This window comes from Micropterus salmoides, unplaced genomic scaffold (assembly GCF_014851395.1).
Source record: "Micropterus salmoides isolate LMB-PRFRI ecotype aquatic unplaced genomic scaffold, ASM1485139v1 Ms_hic_scaffold_23, whole genome shotgun sequence".
Classification (NCBI taxonomy): Eukaryota; Metazoa; Chordata; class Actinopteri; order Centrarchiformes; family Centrarchidae; genus Micropterus; species Micropterus salmoides.
This window is the reverse complement of record NW_024041484.1, coordinates 19,330,578-19,351,231: the sequence shown is the minus strand read 5'-3', so window position 1 is coordinate 19,351,231 and position 20,654 is coordinate 19,330,578. Positions and strand designations below refer to the sequence as shown.

Below are 20,654 nucleotides of genomic sequence, written 5' to 3'. Positions count from 1 at the left end.
CTGTGATCTTAATATTGCGTGGATGAATGCAAATTTGACCAAACTCTGCAATATTTGAACAAGACTTTTCCAGTTCTGTAAAACACAATTTACAGATTACCTAACATTTTTAACCCTAAACTGCTACAGTGTATTAAGACAAACATTAGCTGTGGGCCCCTATTGAGCCCCCTTAAAAAAGACAACCTTCAACGCAGCTAATAATTATCACCTGAACATGCTTTACATAGCTTTACAGTAAATTTCAGCTGATTGTTTAGCTGTCTGGCTCACAGACAGCTAAACAGCTGTTTGGCTTAGCTGTTTGGGTTACTGTCATGACATGATTTTCAGCCATAGCAGGCAGCTGTTTTCTATTTTTATGACAGGGACTCTTGAGTGTCTACTTATCGGGACCTAAGAATTAAAAAAAAATCTCTAATATTTTCGTTGTGATATGAGTAAAACTGAAGCAGGCTGACTTCACCAGAAAAACGACCTTATATGTCGTTTGTTCAAGTAGCTTATTGCAGCCCATGTTTACTTTTATTGTGGCCATGACTTCTTGTGGCCATTTGATGACAGCAAGGGAGGACATCAGGTGACGTAGAATGAAGACCGACGTAGTCCATGTTAGCAGGTGGATGGGATGGATGGATGGGTCAAATCCAAAACTTGCATACATGAGACTGGTGTTAGAGTCCCATGTGAAACCAAGTCAATGTTGACGTAGTTAGAGTTTTAAGTTAAATAGTGTTACTGACTTACATGACTTACATAACACACTTACTTGAACCCAAACCCTGATGTTTTTCTAACCCTAACCAAGCACCTTATCAATGTTAACCATATGTTTAATGTCATGTGACTTACATTATGTCATGTGACTTACGTAACGTAGTTAAGGTCAGTACCTTATCTTAATGTCATATCATGTCGTTTTTGGAGGCATTGACAAACAAACTATTTTGTCGTTTAGGTAGGAGAACATGTTGAACTCAAGGCCGGTCCACTTCTTAAAACTGAGATAAAACTTTCAAAACAACTCCAAACAGTGGCCATCTTTCAAATGTTTGTGCTATCATTCTTAGCGTCCTAATTTTGAACATTCTCTAACATTTGTTTGAAATGTTTACCCCTTGAGCCAGTGCTGAAAACATGTTTTTTTGTGTTTTACCAACCTGTCTCCACTAAAAAGAAGACGTTATTGAAAGTTTAATCCCCCAGTTGTGGCCCCCCAGGCTCTCTTTGTGCAGCCTTTTTTCTATGTGAAAACATGGCTAAAATATTACAAAGCTGAATAGACTGATAAAATGAGAGGGAGGGAGTGGAGTTACATTTGCAAAGAAAGTTGAATACAGGCTGTGGTGTTGCAGTTTTCTAATCCTAAAGAAGGAGGGTAATAAGGGTAATAAAGCATACCAGTGACTGGATGAGGCTCTTAATGTCCTCATATGAGTGCTAATAATAAAGAAAAAGGGGGCCACAGAGATGAGTGGGAGGATAAGTGACAGAGTGGGTGTTTGCAGGCGTAGATATAATATGATCAGCGTAATGGAGGTATTCATGCATAAACTGAAGTCTTCAATTTCAGCTGTTTCAGCTCAGATGCTCTCACAGAGCCATTGTTTGTCACCCCTATTATTGTGTTTTTATCATTAAACAAGCCCGTCATTCTGCACTGCTGTTCAAACTGAGCTCCGTTCTCAAGACTTGGCCTCAAACACAGTACACACACAGAAAGGCACAAACACACAGACACACACACACAAACACACACACACTCACATGGAGTGCCGCACATGCTGTTTTTGTTCGCGGATCCCTGGGGGCTCCTCCAGGGCTGTTTTGAGAGATAGCGGGGACCCTCTCTCCCCCACTGTCTGACCTTTACAAAACACAAGTCACAAAATGTGTGGCATTTTCCTCTAATCATCAGCACCTAAACAACCAACATGAAAAATAGTGGTTTACGTCAATTAAGGAATCCGACAGCCCCATGAGAAATGATTCTCTTTTCTTCAATGGCAGTAAATATAAAACCCAGAGGTATTGTACTGATCAGCATTTCTTTAGCTTTCTCTTATATGATTTACTATATATTTATCAATATTCCTGCTGTAATCCTTCACACAACTGTTTATGCCCCCCACCCCACCCCATGTAATCCGCTGTATTCTTTTGTGGCTGCATACTGGAGCGATATGGTTGACTTTACATGCTTGTCTGCTTTTCTGTCTCTTTCAAAGGCCCTCCTCCGTCCTCTAGTCAATACACTTCTCATTTCATCTGTGCTGGAATCTCTCAAAAGCTCAGCTCAAGAAACACACGGACCGAGAAACTCCTAAATAAATCCTTTCAATATGCCCTGTGTCTAGATGAGGCATTCGCTCTTCTGAATCACAACTACTGAGATGGGAAAGCCACTCAGAAGTGGATTTTTCTGCCTGACTTTTCCCAAGGACATTGTGCTCTGTTCTCTGTCTGTAACTAAAAATAAACAAACAGTGAACCATATAAGTCAATAAAATGTGTTTTCTAAATATCTAAAATACTTTTGAGATGTTTTCGGAACAGAAACCATCCTCCAAGTAAAACACATTTGTGTGTGAGATGTTTTTCAATTTCTGTATTCAGTTCATGACCTCTTTGTTTACCAGGTAAGTGTCATCAATTTTGCAAGACAGAGGACAGGCATCGGTCCAACTGAGATTTCTTTTTGTGTGAGAACTTTCAAAGACAGCAACAGTACAACACAGCAAGTAGCAGCAAAAACTAACAGTATCAATATCAAAAATAGTTCAAATACTACAACAAAAGCACAAAGATCAAACAATGCATAAAACAAAATAACAAAAATGCAAAAATGTGCTCGTAAAGCAGTATTTATGTTTGTTGCCTACTTGGGGGCGACAAACAAGGCATTCATGTTAGAAAATGGTTACACATCCAGCAGACAACAAGGAGCAACATACGCATTAATTAAGAGTCGTTTCTCTGGCCAGCTGATGGGTTTTAAGACCAATATTCACTCTCCGTGTAGCTCTCTTTTGGTTTCCACCTCCTGTTGAGAAAAATATCTGGCTCTCTAAGTGCCCCAAAATGATCACGAGCTAGTTGCGAACTGTGTCTTTCTGCTATGTGGTGCTGGGCAGGTAGCATAAGGTGGGTTTATCAGAGCATTTCCTGTTGATAATAGCTGCCTGCTGTTGCTGAAAATTAGGTTGATGAAGGTGGAGAACCAAAACAGTGAACTGAAAGATGCTAAAACGCAGGGAACGGCAGACTCGTGATATATCTATGTGGGTTCACCCTCTTTACATAACACATAAACTCATTTTCAGTTGTTCATATAAAATTATTGATTAGAGCTTTAAATAAAGAATCGAAATCTGGCTTACACAGTAGAGACACTTTCCCTAACTTTGTTCTGAACCAAGGGGCAGAGAGCAAATTCCAGAGATTTGAAACTTTGAGTTTTGAGATTTGAGTTTAGGAAGGAGTTGGATCAAGGATATCTTTATTATCCCCGAGCAGCAAGTTGCTGTGCAGTCAGCACAACATTCATCACACAACCATCCAACAAGCAATCTATACATAGGCAAATAACCATAGTTAACATGAAGTAAATGATAAAATAACCAGCAGTGAAATAGAATCAGTTTGAATTATTTAAAAGGCCAGTGGCAGCTAGGACAAATTAAATTTTAAGTATCTTTGTCCTGTATGCCGGCGTACTCTATTTCCTTGAACTCCTTAAACAGAGGGTGGGTACAATCAGGCAAGATTGACTGGGCCTTCTTCAAAGTCCTAACCTTATACAAATGCCAAAGACCAAAGGTTTTAAGGTTAACCTGTGCCAGCTGACAAATGAGATTGTAAGAACAGATTCAAACAAACATTTTCATAAAAGTGGTATCAACTTTAAAACTCAGAAGCTTATGATAAGCACATACGCTGGCTCTCCTACACAGAGTCCACCAAGGCTCGAAGGTCAGCTTGTCATCAGTAGTTGTGCCCAGATATTTATACTGCTGAACAACTAACAACCTAATCATCGATCACCACAGGAGGACCATATCTTTAGTTATAGTGGCATTTATGTCCAAAAAGCACAACTTACGCCACTCTCAGAAGTTCCATCACATGTGCTGGCATGTGGAAAGTAAAGGCACACTGAGATGCACACAGCTGCTTCTTAACTGTTTTATGGACTGTGTCTGTTGCTTTTCCCTTCCTCAGCAGAGGTTAATTTACTTTAGTTTGCAAGACTTTGTGTTGATTGGCCCCACTGCAGATGTGTGCATTTGTGTTTTTCCTCCAGGCCTATGCTAAAAATTGGGACACAGACATGTGAGTTGTGTGCTTGTCTTCTGCATAGTGAAGAGACAGGTGAAGATGGTTCTTTCCTCTCCAGGTCAATTTTTGCACCAGGGATACACATATGTGACCTAAGTTACTATTTCCATATGAGAGCAGTGTTTGGGAAGATAACTGTGGATGCTACACTTTCCTTCCGTTTGCACATTCATGTGAAATATACCTCCAAAATTGAAAGTAACTATGAAAAGACGGAAAAGCTAGAGGGAGAATTGGGGAAAAAAGCTTATTGCACAAGACAAAACATGCTTATTGCAGCATGTTTTGCCTTTGCCATCCACAACGTTCCCCTCTGCCTAAGTATGCAAGTGCCAGTACACATGGGGAGTTATGTGTTTTTTCTCACTGGCCTGTTGTTCACTCTTGTACAGTCAATCAGCCTTACGTCATGGAACATGTTTGGCTGCCATCCCTCTTTTTACTTTGCAGATGAGATAGGTGGAACATGGTGACTTTTTCCTGTCCTGACCTGCTATCACAGTTTGTCGCCTGTTACAGGCTGTGTGAAAAACAACAATGGTTATATATTGTAAGTCTGGCTCAATACTCAACCCCTGACATGTTTACCTACCATTCCATTAATCACTGAAGATGTAATAAATTCATGGCCTCTTTATAATTAGCTGAGCAAGTATACACTGTAAATGCAAATGTTGATATTCAAAGTTGAGGGACTAAGCCAGGTGGTTCCACATGTAGTGGGATTGTTATGCCAAGATGTAAATATGTACCCTTTTATATTGAGTGGAATGTAAGTATGTCTGAGTGTTTATATCGAGACAACCTTTCATTTTAATATAGAACATTGGTCTAAATTTTATTTGATATATTTTTCTAAATTCAAATGATGACATAAATTTGCAATAACTGAGTGTGTGGCCCACCTGGAGGCAGCAGAAACAACTTGTGAACTCAACATTGTCATATCATCACCTTTAAAGTTCATATGGTGAACAGTTGTCCATCTGAACAGCCAGCAGTTATGTAACAACACACTGTCTCTACTGACCTTTGAGGAAAATATATGTTTAGCTCTTTAGCTGCAAATTCTCCACTATGTTCACCAGCTAGACACTAACTGTATGTTTGGTGCAGAGCAGGTAGTGTACAGTGTACGTTTTTAGAGCTTTAGAGCTTTTCCCTGTAAACAAAACAGTATGGCTGGAGGCCGGACAGCTAAACAATGAGCTGACACTCGCTACATTTGTTGCAATGTGATTATCAGAATATAGATTATAGCTGCTATAAGTTTTTCTACTAAAATGCCATATGCATATTTGTGCATTCTAAATATTGTTTGCTGCTTTTTTACATTACTCAAAGGCACATATGGACTAAAATAAAACATTATATAACACTTCATATTAACACAACTGTAAATATTGTGTGATGGATTCAGAGAGAGAGAGCTGCGAAAAGCTTGCCTTTGGAAACCCCAGGGAAAAAGAGTTATTAAAAAAACAAGTATAATTCATGTACAGCTAAGAGATATTAAAAACATACGTGTGTGCTGATAATATTTGTGTTCATCATTAACACACCACAGAGAGGCTGTTGCTTAATTACATGCTCCCCATATGTATGTACTGTATACAAGTTCTCTGATTAAGAACTTTGAGGTGTTAATGATTTAAATTAAAGAAACCAAAGTCCATTCCTAACTGAACGATAACGGTGGAAATCTTTTCCCTCATCCAGTACAGCTAATAACCCATGTGATCCACCTAATTGATTCGTTAAACTGCTATATCCTTCATTCCTGCACTGTGGACTCCATCGCCTCCTGCCTTTGTATCAGACGCAATAAAGGATCTAATAGTAAAAACAGATTCTCCTTTATGTACTCAGCAGGGATTACGTCAGTCCTAATGAGAGAGAGGAGAGTGATGGAGAGCGTTTTGCGTCTCCAGAGGGGTGGAGCGCCTTGTGTTTATTTGTTGGAGCACACAAGGAGTCACTGAAGGTCCATCGATTTGTGGCAAGCATTGGTTTTCCTCCTCCATTCCCTTAACCAGGAACACACATCTGGGTCTGGATCAATGGGGCGAATTGAGGGTTTGATGGGACTAATTCTCACTGGCTCATACGGCGTATAGGCCAATGGATGTTTCTGATGTGCCAGCTAAAGTAACCCCCACGGTGTAAGGTTTGCAAACACTCAGTTCTCCTGTTCCTGTCTTAGCTAAATGGGGAACTCTACTAGAGTTCGTCTCGGGTTACGTATGTAACCCGTGTTCCCCGAGAAGGGGAACGAGACACTGGGTCAGTGACGACACTATGGGAACGCCTCTGGGCGTGGCAGAGCTGAAATCATGAATGAAACTACTCCAATCCTATTGCCGTTGCTAGAACGGTAGCGTCTGACGGCGTAACTGGAGGTATATATAAGCACGCCGGCACACCGGACACATTAGCTCTTCTCGGGGAACAAGGGTTACATACGTAACCCGAGACGTTCCCCTTCGAGGGAACTCGAACTGCATCGGTGACGACACTTTGGGAACGAGAATACCCACTATTCCACACCGAAGCCTCCGCCTGCCCCCCCAGCGTGCAGTAACCTTAGGCATGACTAAGAGGAGAGCGCACGGGTGCCGGGTGCAGAAGGAAGGTCCAGACTGGATGAAAGTGTGAGGAGTGGCCCAGCCAGCTGCCTCACACAAATCCTGGAGCGAAGCCCCTACGAGGAGGGCCCTAGAGGCCACCATGCCTCGAGTAGAGTGCGCCCTTACGGCCAGAGGTGAAGGTAATCCGCGCACCTGGCCAGGGAAATAGTCTGAACAATCCAGTTGTTGATCGTGTGTTTAGAAGCGGGGAGCCCAGCCTTGGGGGACCCGAAACACACCAGCAACTGGTCTGCTTTCCTCCACTGGGAGGACCTCAGAGTGTAAATACTCAGTGCTCTGACCTGGCAGAGCAGATGAAGTCTCCCGTCCTCCGCCGTCACATGAGGTGGGGGATGAAACGCCTGCAGCACCGTAGACCCTGCCAACCTGGACAGAACCTTAGGGACAGGGGTGCAGGATGGCTCTGACCCTCCCCGGGACAAACTCCAGGGATTGAGGAGAAACCGAAAGTGCCTGGAGATCCCCCACCCTCCTCAGAGAGGTGATAGCGAGGAGAAAGGCCATCTTAAGGGTCAGGTGCTTGGCCTCAGCCGACTCCAGGGGTTCGAAGGGGGCCTCAGCCAGCGCTTCGAGAACCACCGCCAGGTCCCAGATGGGAAGCCTGGAACGAGTCACGGGTCTCATCCTCTGGGCTCCACGGAGGAAGCACACGACCAGTGGAAGCCTCCCCAGAGGCCCATCCCTCAGAGGAGCGTGGAACGCCGCCATGGCACCCACATACACCTTTAGTGTGGATGGGAAAAGGCCAGCAGAGAAACGGTCCTGGAGGAACTCCAGTGCCGTAGTCACCGGGCAGGTAACTGGGTCCACTGCCCGTTCTCTACACCAGGTGGCAAACACATTCCACTTCAGGCCGTACGTCCTTCTCGTGGACGGGGCTCTGGAGCTGAGCAGCGTCTCGACTGTTCCCGCCTTCAGGCCCGCCTCCAGGAACTGGGCCCCCTCAGGGGCCAGACCCACAGTCTCCACAGGGCGGGGCAAGGGTGAAAGACCTGGCCCTCCACTTCCTCAGCGGGACCTGCCATGGCGGGCCCTCGAGGAGCGATATTTTGTCCGAGAACCACACTCAGCCAGGCCAAAATGGGGCTACCAGCTGGAGGCTGACACCGTCCTGACGGACCCGCTTCAGAACCGCATACCGGAAACGCATACAGACGCAGCCTCGGCCACGTCTGCACCATGGCATCCAGCCCTAGCAGGGCTGGGGGCGAGAGGGAGAACCACAGGGGACAGTGCGTAGTCTCTCGAGACGCAAACAAGTCCACGTCGATGGGGCCGAACCTTTCGCACAATAACTCCACCACCTGGGGGTGGAGTCTCCATTCCCCGGGCCTCAGCCCCTGTCTCAACAGCAGGTCTGCACCCTGATTCTGGGTCCCAGGGACGTATGTCGCTCTGAGGGACAGCAGTCTCTGCTGGGACCACAGGAGGATCTGATGTGCCAGTTTGCATAACGGGCACAAGTGCAGGCCACCACCGCCGTGTTGTCGGTCCTGACAAGGACGTGGCGACGTCGGAGAGCGGGCAGAAAACTCCTCAGAGCTCTGAAAACCGCCAACATTTCCAGGCAATTTATGTGCCAAGAGAAATGAGAAATGATGCTCCTGCCAGGAGCCTCTCGCAAAGCGGCCGTCCATGACCGTGCCCCACCCCGCGAGTGAGGCGTCTGTTGAAATAATTGTCCGGCGACATGACGCTCCCACCACGGGACCCTGGGACAGGAACCAAGGCTTCCTCCATACTGACAGGGAACGAAGGCACCTGCTCGTAACCCGTATCATACGGAACGGTTTTCCCCTCGGGGAGAATCCCTTGGATTTTAACCACCACTGCAGGGCTCTCATGTGCAGCAGGCCAGACGGGATTATGCTGGATGCTGCCGCCATGAGACCCAACACCCTCTGAAAGTGTTTCACAGTGATGGTGCGGCCTAGCTTCACTCTGGTCACCGAGGACAAAATGGACCTGACGCGTGCAGGCGACAGGTGGGCCCGCATCGTCGTCGAGTCCCACACCACCCCTAGGAAGGCAGTCCGTTCTTCGCGTTGAGCCACAGCCCCAGACGCTGGAGGTGGGCATCCAGCCGTCTTCGGAAAATAGAGCCGCACAGGACCCCAGCCCCCTCGAGAGCTGACAGGAAACACACAGGGCATGAGTGTCCCCAGCCGTGATGTAGCGTGGGCATGGAAAGACACACTGCCTGAACTGCTCACCAGCCATCTCCTCTGCTTCTCAAACATGCCAGAGTGCCTGCTGAATAGAAAAAAGCTAATGTGTCCGGTGTGCCGGCGTGCTTATACACACCTCCAGTTACGCCGTCACACGCTACCGTTCTAGCAACGGCAATAGGATTGGAGTAGTTTCATTCATGATTTCAGCCCTGCCACGCCCAGAGGCGTTCCCATAGTGTCGTCACTGACGCAGTTCGAGTTCCCTTGAAGGGGAACTACACAAGTTGTTAAATGTGATCTCATTTTGCTGGAAAGAACATTATAAAAGTATACATTTATAGTTGTTATATCACCTTTTTTGATCATTTATTCGTCCAGTCATTTATCAAGCAAATCATTCTTGGTTCTAGCTTCTCAAATGTGATAATTTGATGCTTTTTGCTGTTTATATTACTTTAAATTAAGCATCTGATTATATAATTGGCACGTGAGTCAAGAGTAAAGCCCTAATCTGAAAGTGGGGTTAATTGTTTCAGTGAAGCTTCAGCACACATTTCATACACACATTAAAGGCATGCTTTAAAAGTTGTCTTGTTATTACAATGAGCACTCTCTCTTTTAGAACCTGTCACAAAAAAAAATCACAAACTCTACGTTTTTCTGAAAGGTAAAATCGTGCTATGACCTCTGAGGCATGATTTTCTTCTAATAGAAGCATTCAGTTCACTAAACCTTCAGGTATTCAATAGCCAGCATCACATATCTAGCTTAAAATTTGAATAATGACTGATGACCCTTCTCATTTGTCTGGCTCTATGGGTATCAAGTTTAGCAGAACACTTAAATATGTCTTAATCCTTCATATAAAAAAAACGGGGGGGGGTTCTTGCAAAACAAAACACCACCTCTTTGATGGATGACGTGATCTGGGGGACAATGATGCATTGAGCCAATATAAAAATCCAGTTGCTTTAGCCTAATTATGGGGGTTTGAGTCATGAGAATAAGAAAGTCGTGGTCAGGTTGCCAGGGGCCAAGACGTGAAAGGAAAAAATGTCAGTTGGTGATTTAAAAAACAAAACAAACCTCCTCTTCTTTCTGTCACAAAGTGTCGAGGTGTAAGTGTGTCTGACTGTGTGTGTATTGAGGAAAAAAAAGGGGAAAAGCATTTGTGGAAGAGCGCAAAAAGATGTCCTTTAAGTTGGCAATCCCCAGAGTTTCTTATCAAAGTGGTACACAGGCAGCACACATGCTGGACGAATGATAGGCAAATGCTCCAATCCACCCAGTCATCCATTATAGGTGCTGTCATGCTCTGGAAATAGGAGCTACATGGTTGGTAGAGACTTCCATTTAATTTATTGACCTCAAGAGGAGGAGAAACCTGTCGTCTCAGAGGATTCTCTCCAGCTACAGAGGAAATGGTTGATTCAGTTTAATTCCAAGACTTAACCTACTGTATGGAGTGCTCATTCAAAGTCATCAACCTCATCCTTTTTTATGCCTGCACTGCACCGAGAGCCCATCACTCTGTGTATGACTAACTGAGGAAAAGGCTTTCTTATCTTTTGAAAGGCCACAATGCCTTTCTCTTGGAATATGATCTTTATCGGGGAGCTTTCATTGGGTTTTCTCTCTGAAACACATTGTATACACTTCTTACAGTTGGGATTTTTTTTTCTTTATTTGGGTTATGGAGAATAGTTTTGAATGTTTTAAAAAGAGTCAATATAAAAAAAATCTGGGACATGGAGTCTGAAGTATTTAATCAAAATAGTGTTCGTCTGAGCGCTGCCACAGTCGGAAAAGTATAAAATCAATCGTGTGAAGGATTTAGACGGCTTTTCCTGGCAGGCTGACTACAGCAGCTGCCATAAGGCTCATTATGAGTTTCTAAGAAGTGCTGGGAGACATTAACTCCTAGGTAAAATGCACTACAATAACACCTAATTAAATATAAGGTTTGAATACCTATTTTAAATTTCAGAGCGCTTTCACCGTCCTCTAAACAGACTTAACTTATTCTTAAGTGAGTGAAATGAAAAGTTCATTACACAATAGGGTAGGGGTCTCTGAGCCAACTTATGATTAATTAAAAATGGCAAATGGATATTATCTCGCTGCCAGGCTCAACCTTTCTACAGGAATTTGAGCACAGGGGAGCATTTTTGGAGCCAGACACTTGGTAATTGCTTCAGTCTCATGCAGTCTCTCCTCTCAGAGAGCACTGTCTGCTGGAGGATTTCTCTCAAAAAAAAGGGGAAGGGGGGGATGTAGGCAGGGAAGTTGAAGAGAGTGTATTTTGTGTAATAATTTCTGGTGATAGTAACAGCTTTCTGCTGATCCAGAACCAACTGGAGGATTACATAATAAAGGCTAGTTTGATAATGTGGAGTACTTTTTAGATTTTTTAAAACCTTCAACCAACTAAAACCTGTCAGCAGCTCTGTGCAAACGAGCAAAACAAAGGTTTTGTCTGGACTACAAGTAAATTGGAATTGTTTCTCGAATCAAATCTTTCTCATTTGCAAGTGATCATATTGAATTTGTGTGTCCCATCACCAACTTATCTGAATGGGTTACTGCGGTAATGACTTAGGCGTCAGTAACCACATATGGTGGTGAGGCGGCTATCCAACACGCAAGCATGAGAAAAGGCGATCCATCCAAATAATCATGCTGCCCTCCTCTATTGCACCAGACAAACTTAGCGACAGAGTAGTTCTGCAACAGGATTCTGTTCAGCCACTCTGATGCACTTCCGTAACTCTGGATTTAATGTTGTTTGCTGTGATGCAAAAGACACTTTGAAATCTGATTTTATCCAGAGTCTCCAAATGTAGCTTGAATCAGATTAGCAAAAATTTCATTTGATGTTTTCTGCTGTCAAGACTTTCTAAAATCAATGTGGATACAATTGGATATACCAAACAAACGTATTTGGTCTTGTAATCTGAACAAGGCCAAAGAGACAGACAACATTGTTTTTCATGAAAATTGTATAGTGGCAATATATTGTGGCCTCCCAGTCGTTTTGCTCTTTTCTCGCTTTCTTACAGCAGGCGCAATTTCTGTTGAACTACAAGCCTCTGCATCTTCTGGCAGCTAAAACGTGAATACTCACACTAAAAATAATAATAATAACTCACTCTAAACCACCTATTTCGCTCTTCAAACATGTTGTAAATAGGACTAAAAGCATTTTTTCCCTAATATCACTGTCAACATATCTTTTTTTTGGGTAGAAATGTATCTCATATCATATAAAATATATTAGGACAACAAACAAACATTGTTTTTTTTCCCACCTGTTTCACAGATGATAAGAACTTTAGGGAACTTGTGAAGATTATCCAGGCAAATCCTTATTTTGACGTGTTATTAAGTCATAAACACAGGAAAGAAAACTAATTAGATCAGACTTAGTCAGACTAAATGGATCACCAAAATAGTTTTTTCTTACTTGCCTATTAGGGCTTCCATATTACTGTATGGAACTCAACACAGGTAACACCAGCCCCTGTTTCTACACCTCAAGGATACAGACAACACTTTTTGTGAGTAATAACCATGTTGAATGTATTTCCTGTATTTCAAAAAATTTGAAAAGCACTTTTTTTCAACATTTTGGCACCTGCTTTGCTTACATCCGTATTTACTTGCTAGCAGTGTTCTTCTTTACTGCCTTTTGTTGGCACATTGAAGTGTTTCTTGGGTCATTACCGCCACTTGCTGATCAGTTAAATGATGTAAACCACTGGCATTGGTTCCACAAACAGACATCCGTCAAGGAAGAGGCAGAAGGCCCAATTTCTCCATTGATAACAGCCTTGATAGTAAATTCAGCCTCTATCTCATATTCTGAGCAAAGGTTGATTTAACTTCAGCCAAGGTCTGTGACATCTTTAATATAGTACATTATTAATAATCAACATTATCAACATGATATTTTTGAATGTGTTGAACGTCTCTTCTTGCTTTGGACTACAGGGGGTAGAGAAATAACAGTTTTGACAAATCAAATCAAACCCGTATGGTGACTGTATCTACCTGTGACACGGTTTCAGAGATTGACAACAAATACAACCGTGACTGACAGTGTAGTGGCAGTGCAGACAATCAAAATGTTGATATTGGAATCCAGCACAGTGGAAATAACACAAGATGAAAGATGGAAATACCCCAGGCGATTCTCTCTCTATCTCATGGGACTTGGGACAACTATGGTTCTTTTTCTCCTTTCTCCTGAGCTGAATGTATCAAGTTCAGGTTCAGGAGTGTTCAAAAGTCATGAGTTCTCAAAATGCAGTTTTTTGAAATGTAAGAAATCATAAATCAACATAGAAGTAGGGATAAACTTTACATTCCCCAAATAGCAAACACTGGTAACACTTTAACTGTGTAAAGAAAGCCTCTAACGATAGTCTTGTCTCTCTTTCAGAATGACTGGACAGAAGCACTTGACACGGGTGGCTGTGATGGCACTTCTGGTGCTAACGGTGATGGCAGCTGAAGGAGGCAAAGCAGAGAAACAAGGTGAATCTTGTAAAGCGAAGGACTGATTCTTCAATTATGGAAACATCTACAGAACAAATCTACAAAAGGTTCAGATTTCCTTTGTAGCGTAGTTTGAAATTAAACGGGAGCACTGTGATGTTCTGTATGAAATCCATTTTAAATGATTACATTGTTAAATACATTTCCTTTAACAAAGAAAAACATAAAATGTAACTGATGCTTCACTGGTGTCAAATTATGACTTGGCATTTCACAGCTTGTTTGATGATAGACGGAGAAGCATGTCTGTCTGTTAACCGCACCAATATTAAAAGGACTGCTCCTGGAGTGGCATACAGTGCTCATCACCCCACAGAAGTCTGCACTGTGAGAAATGTTCCTCTTTACAACCTATTCTGCTGGACACAACAAAAAATAGCCTTTGGGGTTGAAGTAATTTGTCTCCTTTGAGAATTTACCATATCTTACAAGAAGTAAGTCAGACACCTCTTGGGTAACTTGGGCAAAGGACAACAACATTTAGCCTAATTTAAATTCAAGAAAAAAATGTCTGCAGTTCTGGTTATACAAAACATATTAGAATCTTGGTTATTAAACAGAAACTGCAAAGTGCTACTTGCAGTGTTTATAAAAGTATTTAGCCCCTCCTGGGCTTTTTCAGATTATTTCAAGGCAGTTGTAATGGGTTTAGGTGCTTGTGCTAATTTCCAATGCAAATGAACTTTTTTTCTTGAATTTAAATTAGGCTAAATGTTGTTTTCTTTACCCAAGTGGGAGTTATCTGACAAATTTTGCCTTTCTTGCAAGATATTGCTGTTTGTTTCTGGTAAATTCTCAAAGGAGACAAATTACTACAACCCCAACGGCTACTATTTTCATTTCATATATTTTTAAGAGTTGTGTCCAACTGAATAAGTTGTTAAGAGGGACATTTTCACAGTGCAGCCTTTTGGAAGGTGATAGCACTGCGTGTAACTCCTCTTGGGAAAAGTCGTTTTTATGTTGATGAGGTTAATTGACAGACATTGCTTCTCCATCATTAAACAAGTAATGTAAGTAATAAAGTCATATTTTGATACCAGTGAAACATCAGCTCCATTGCATACACTTTCTTTGCTACTTAGATAGATAGATATTTCTCTTTGTTGAATTAAATATTTTTAACAAGTAAACTCATCAACTCAAGACATATAAATCTGAACTTGAGACCTGACTGCAGTGAGACTGGACCTAAAACTTGATCCCTTACATGACTTCCCCCTGAATGCAAAAACCTTAAAGTCTGAAGATGGCTGCTAAAATCCATGGGAAACTAAATATAAGACAATGTCTGGCAAACTTTGCAAGGCCACACATGGACTTGAATATGTGTCTATATTTTAAATAATTGATTATTAGGCCTTAACTTGAAAGAACTTCTCAGCTATGTCAAAACTAACTATTACACTGGTTTTAAAGAAAAATGTTATGGGCATGTCATTTTAATGGGTAGCACTCAGAGATCTATGGACTTGCATGTGGACTTGCTTATGAAGACTTGCTTATGTGACTGTATTGTGCACTCAAAAACCTTACACATGTATTGAGCCTTTGCTTTGACAAGAGTTGTCACTTTGAACACTGCACTACGTCCACTAGTTTCAATTGACTGGAGACTTGACTTGACCTTGCCCCAAAACAACTCTGTATCAAACTTCATCTGGCTTCATCTAATGTTAGAAGGTTACAGAACTGGTGCATATGTGGTCCTTCAGGAAAGAAGGAGCGCAAGTCGGACTGTGGGGAGTGGCAGTGGAGTGTGTGTGTAGCCAATGAAGGGGACTGTGGACTTGGTACCAGGGAGGGAACGCGTACTGGCACTGACTGCAAGCAGACCATCAAAACCCAGCGCTGCAAGATCCCCTGCAACTGGAAGAAGAAGTTTGGAGGTAAGGGAAGACTTTTTAGACTGGGAGGGAATATGGAAATAGGTGCTATGTGGGCTGGAAGAAAAAGTCTACTTTAAATAGTATTTAAATAATCTAAGACCCAGAAAACTTCCCTCCTTCAGTACATGGCTCCCATCCCTCTCACCCCACACCTTCCCCACCTTGTGTGCTGTCATTCACACAAACAATGGTTCCATTTTCACAATAAGAATGAGTAAGCTAGCTAATTAGAGGTACAACAGAAATGTCTGCTGAGGACGTGATACGTCGTCATGGAAAACACAGGAAAAATCATCCTGCTTTGTCATTTGCTTTTTGGGCTTGAGACTGTACAGCCTTCACAGCTGAAATGTCTTACAGTGACAAGCCTGAGGGACTTTTGTTCCCCCAGTAAGGCCTGTCAGGCAGGAGCCCGCTGCTCTGCAATGAGCCTGTCAGAAGTGATGAACACACTGCAGGAAATAATGGTCCCGCTAAATAGCTATATAGATTATGGTAGCAAAAGTTTTTGGAGAAGTGGCAATAAGTTACATGCCTCTGGCCTTTTAAATTGTGAAAAGTTACTTGAGAAAAGAAAAGAAAAAGGCTAGCCCATCTTGTGTTGTAGAAGCTGAAATTCCTTGCAATCTGATCCACTGACCTTTCTTTATTTTGGATATTTTTGCAATTAAAAAGATAAATAAATACTGTAACATTTGGTGCCTATGCCCCACAAAATGTGTCAGAATTGGTGTGAAAAGACCCTGCAATTTAACTCTTGCAGTTAAACCTGGATTCAGATATGGTGCTGCTAAATAAAAGTTCTGCCACTGATGTAAAGACTATTTTGCTAGTAGACTACTATGCCAAGTACTGGTACGCAGCATAGCATTAAGGAACAACACATGACTTTAGGTACTATTACAAGAAAAGAAGCGTAAACTTGGAATTATGAGAGTCGTTCCAGACTATTTTCAAAACTGTTACATGTGATTACAATATTAAACTCCAAGAGATCCTTAAAAACAAACAAGTGAAAACTAGGTTAACAGTGTTTTAAGTTTGCAGCACATGGCCCAAATTGTCTTTTGCAACTCACAGGAATATGAGAGCACAATGCAGGGAGAATATAATAGTTGTGCTTAAAATAGGAGTGTGTGTGCATAACACTGTAAAGCCAGGTTTGTCGGCTGCTTGACCCCAAAAAAGAGGACAACTGTTTGGGACAGGTGACATGGGTAACCAACACTACAGCTAGTGGGTTTCTATACACTAGACCATAGACATATTCGTACAGCGAATGCACAGACGCAAAGCCCAAAACAGAAGTGATGTTGAAAATGAATAACCTAATAACATATAATACAATAAATACTAATAAATTATTTTAATGTGCAAGGAAATATATTATTCTTCAAGACACTGAAGTTTTCCACATCAAAGTGAGATACTTGTCACTACTCGGGGATGCAGACACAGTTGTATAATGTCTTGTCTGCATTTGGAGGCACTCTCCATAGTCTGGAAAAACACCCTAATGTCATCAGTGTTACTAGTTTGGGCTTGAAGACAATATATTTATGCTATATCTAGTGAAAAAACAAAAACAATAATAGCATACAAGCATGTAGAAGGATTCAAAGGCCGTGAAGGTAATAATAAAATGTTTTATTTGATTTTAGAATGTAAAATATAAAAGACAGCTGAACCAAAATATAAAATCCAGACTTTCTTAAGCTACTGTATTTAAAAAACAAAACGAATTACATTATTGTGATGGTAAATATTATCTTTATAATTATTATTATTATTATCATGTAGATGTAAGTGTGTAATACATCAACAAAACTCAATAAATAGCACCAATGTACAATGATAATATTTGATTAACGAAGAATATAGACACCAGGCTGCATCATACCTTATAAAGATATGTAGAGTTTATTCATGGATAACCCCTTGAGGTGAAGCATCTCGTTTTAAAGGGGGTCCATCTGTTTCATTTTTTTCACAAACTGGCCCTGTTGCAGTCATGTGGAGAACTTTTTTTTTTTCAATGCTAAAAATATTGTGAATGATCTCCTGAACTAATTTTGAGTGAAGAAATTGGCAAGATTGTAAAATGATCAGATGTTTTCCAATCATTCTGAAATCTATTCCCGCAAATAGGACTCTGTTTGGATGAAGGGTTGCTGATGAGTCGGTGTGTTCACACTTGTATATGACACCTTAAAGAGGACATGGGCTGCCTGCCAAATTCCCAGGAGCCAGCAACGAAACTCTCTCTCTTTGAGACAAATTATAGAGGCGCAGGGTTTTAAAGTTGGATGCTCAGAAAGTCCCTGTAGGATTCTTCCATCAATGGCCCTGTCACCCCCTCTCTCAACTCTCCGTCCCTCCTCTCCTCACCCCTTCTCTCCCCTCTCCCCTCCTCTGATGAGCACCCTGGGAACTCAGAGGCTGTGACAAGGGGTCTGACGCTTTCATGTGAGAGGAAGCTAAGGAATGAGTGTCACAGCCTCCAGGGAACCCAGCTAGAGTGGCAACAAAATAATGGAAGGAGATATTAGAGACATGGACATACAGTACACAAACACACACACACACACACACACACACACACACACACACACACACCTACACACACTTAGGCTTCTTCACATTTCTATAATATACACCAGCCACTGCTACTATTTTCTAGAGCAATTTTGCATCCTCTGGGGTTGAGATTAAGGTGGGCTAATGAAAGCTCATATGTGAAATTTATTTGATGAGCTGCTGAAAGTACTTTCACTTCTCTGCTGCCAAAATTTTATGTGTGCATTATGTCCAGGATGAATAGGAGCCAGGCTGTTTTTGATTACATTCATCTGTCAGCACGTTTCTTCATATAGGAAATATAAGATCAAATCTGTGAAGCCCCATCTGTTAGCAGAAAGGTATAAGCTTTTTTTTTTTTTTGTCGTTAAAAAGAGTGTCTGGTGATGAGGTTATAGCAGATTTCACTCCGTGGATCTTGGACAGATTCTACTGATAAAGAAGGAGATAATAGTCAAGTATATTAAAACCGCTCATCAAACAGCCATTCAAAGTGTACGACTCACAACTCCTCAGGCTCAAGGGGCCTGTTTCATTGACTGATTACAATTGACTTGCTTTTTATAACAAATATAGAAGCTGTATTTTGTCATTTTACCAGGTTTGTGACTTGATCATGCCTCTATTATGCCTCCTCAGAGCTACTTCACTAAACAAAAGCATCTAATTTATCATCTGATTTGTGTGTGCAGGGGAATGCAAGTATGACTTCCAGGCTTGGGGGGAGTGCGATCTGGCGACGGGCAAGAAGAACAGGACGGGCACGCTGAAGCGAGCGCTCATGGATGCGACCTGCGCAGCCACTGTCACAGCCACCAAGCCCTGTGGGAAAATCCCCAAGACCAAGCTGCAAGGTAAGCTGAAAAGGAATAAATCATCTCTACATAAAATGCAGCCCTCGCTGGACATGTTGAGCTTTTCAGCAACAGTGGGGCACACTTATGTCCCGTTGATAAATCACCACATTGTAAAAGAATATGGCATGAGGTGAAGATTCAGAAACATACGCAAAACATGAATTAATTTTAATGTTGGCACTTAACCATTCAGGGCTTTCTTCATCCGACTGTTAAACAGCATTGGCCAAGATACTTTTTACAAAAATGCAAGTACTTATTATATAGTACTCACTGGAAAAGTAATTATACTATCAATTAATAAAATCGTAATTTTACTAATTACTCAACAGCAAAGTAGTTAGATACTTGTTGCTTTACTTCTGTTGGTCAACTCAGCTTAATCAAAGGTGCCTTTAAACAACTTAAAAAGCTCTACACCCATATTCTGCATAGTCTGTATTTAACTTAGCAAAACTAGAAAATGAGAAATAAGGTTTAACTAGTAGCCCGCCTATGTTTGGGAGATATTTACTGACCATCAACTGCTAGCAAGTTAGCAAGGGTGGAGAAACAGCAGAATTTACACACCCTCCAACTATGAACTACTGTAAACCAGGTGATTGCTAATCTCCATTAAAGCTATTGTCAGATGAGGATTTAGCTTATTGTCAGTCACGGAATGCTAGATCTTTGCTTTTTAAAAATGTATCTGCATTCAAGTCAGACGATAGCCACTGGGTTCTGAGATTGCTAAATGATCTGCAAACAATGACCGGTGGCATAACGTGATGGATAACTTTGAAGTTATTAATATGTTAATATTAATATAAATATAAAATATAATATTAATAATGTGCAACAACTTGATTCCTTCAAGAATTTGTGGTGTACCAACACATCACTGACTTTTTTTTTTTACAATTAAACTTATTGAAGAAGGTTCTATTCTGAAATATTTGTATTTTGAATAAAACTTTTCACCCAGTCCACCCAAATTCACCCAAGACAAACCAAGTCTTTTTACCAGACTTTTTGATGGACTTGATATAATGATAACATAGACAGATTTGTTGATCCTAAAACCTTGCATGCACTACCCTTTTGAACTAGTTTAAAAGTGGGAGTGGAGTGTTATATACTCTAGAGAAATCATGTCAAGGTCAGTTTGGATGACTGACAAAACAAACTTCTGAGAAGAACAGTTTCAGTATTTTCTTGCACTGTCAAATCATTGTAAACAGTTTTAGGGAATGTTAGATTAGTTGGTTGTTTAATTAATCATAGCTGAAGGGATGTTTATCATTTGGGTGTCTCTGTTTCTTCGGCTGATTTTCCTCCTGACAGGCTCGTATATTTTGAGCCTTTTTGAATGTTTGGTGTGTTTTAGCTATAACTCACAGTTCTCTGAAAAATCTGAAATGAAAATACCTGAATTTAATTTTAATTGTGGTGAATTAGCATCAGTACATGTATAAAGGTATATTTCAAAGATAACTTTCTTTATCCACTCACAATTATTGTGTTCAATAGATAATAGTAGAAAAAGTTCAATAGCTATTTATCTTGTCTCCTGGTATGTCTCAAATTGATTGTATCTTTGCTAAATCCAACAAACCCTTGGAAATTATTTAAATC

At 41.4% G+C, this 20,654-nt stretch overlaps 1 protein-coding gene across 2 annotated transcripts in view; it reads left to right on the top strand.

The window, feature by feature from the left end:
• The window catches only part of ptn (pleiotrophin), a 50,976-nt gene that overhangs the window by 19,222 nt on the left and 11,100 nt on the right, over positions 1-20,654 (top strand). The window contains exons 1-5 of one of the 2 annotated variants that reach the window (XM_038738863.1): positions 12,602-12,608; positions 13,502-13,503; positions 13,599-13,693; positions 15,430-15,603; positions 18,873-19,034. In XM_038738863.1, the coding sequence (XP_038594791.1) occupies positions 13,600-13,693; positions 15,430-15,603; positions 18,873-19,034 (430 nt within the window). In that variant the 5' untranslated portion in view covers positions 12,602-12,608; positions 13,502-13,503; position 13,599. Of the gene's footprint in view, positions 1-12,601; positions 12,609-13,501; positions 13,504-13,598; positions 13,694-15,429; positions 15,604-18,872; positions 19,035-20,654 lie in introns of those variants that run through there. The other variant, XM_038738861.1, reaches the window with a different exon arrangement.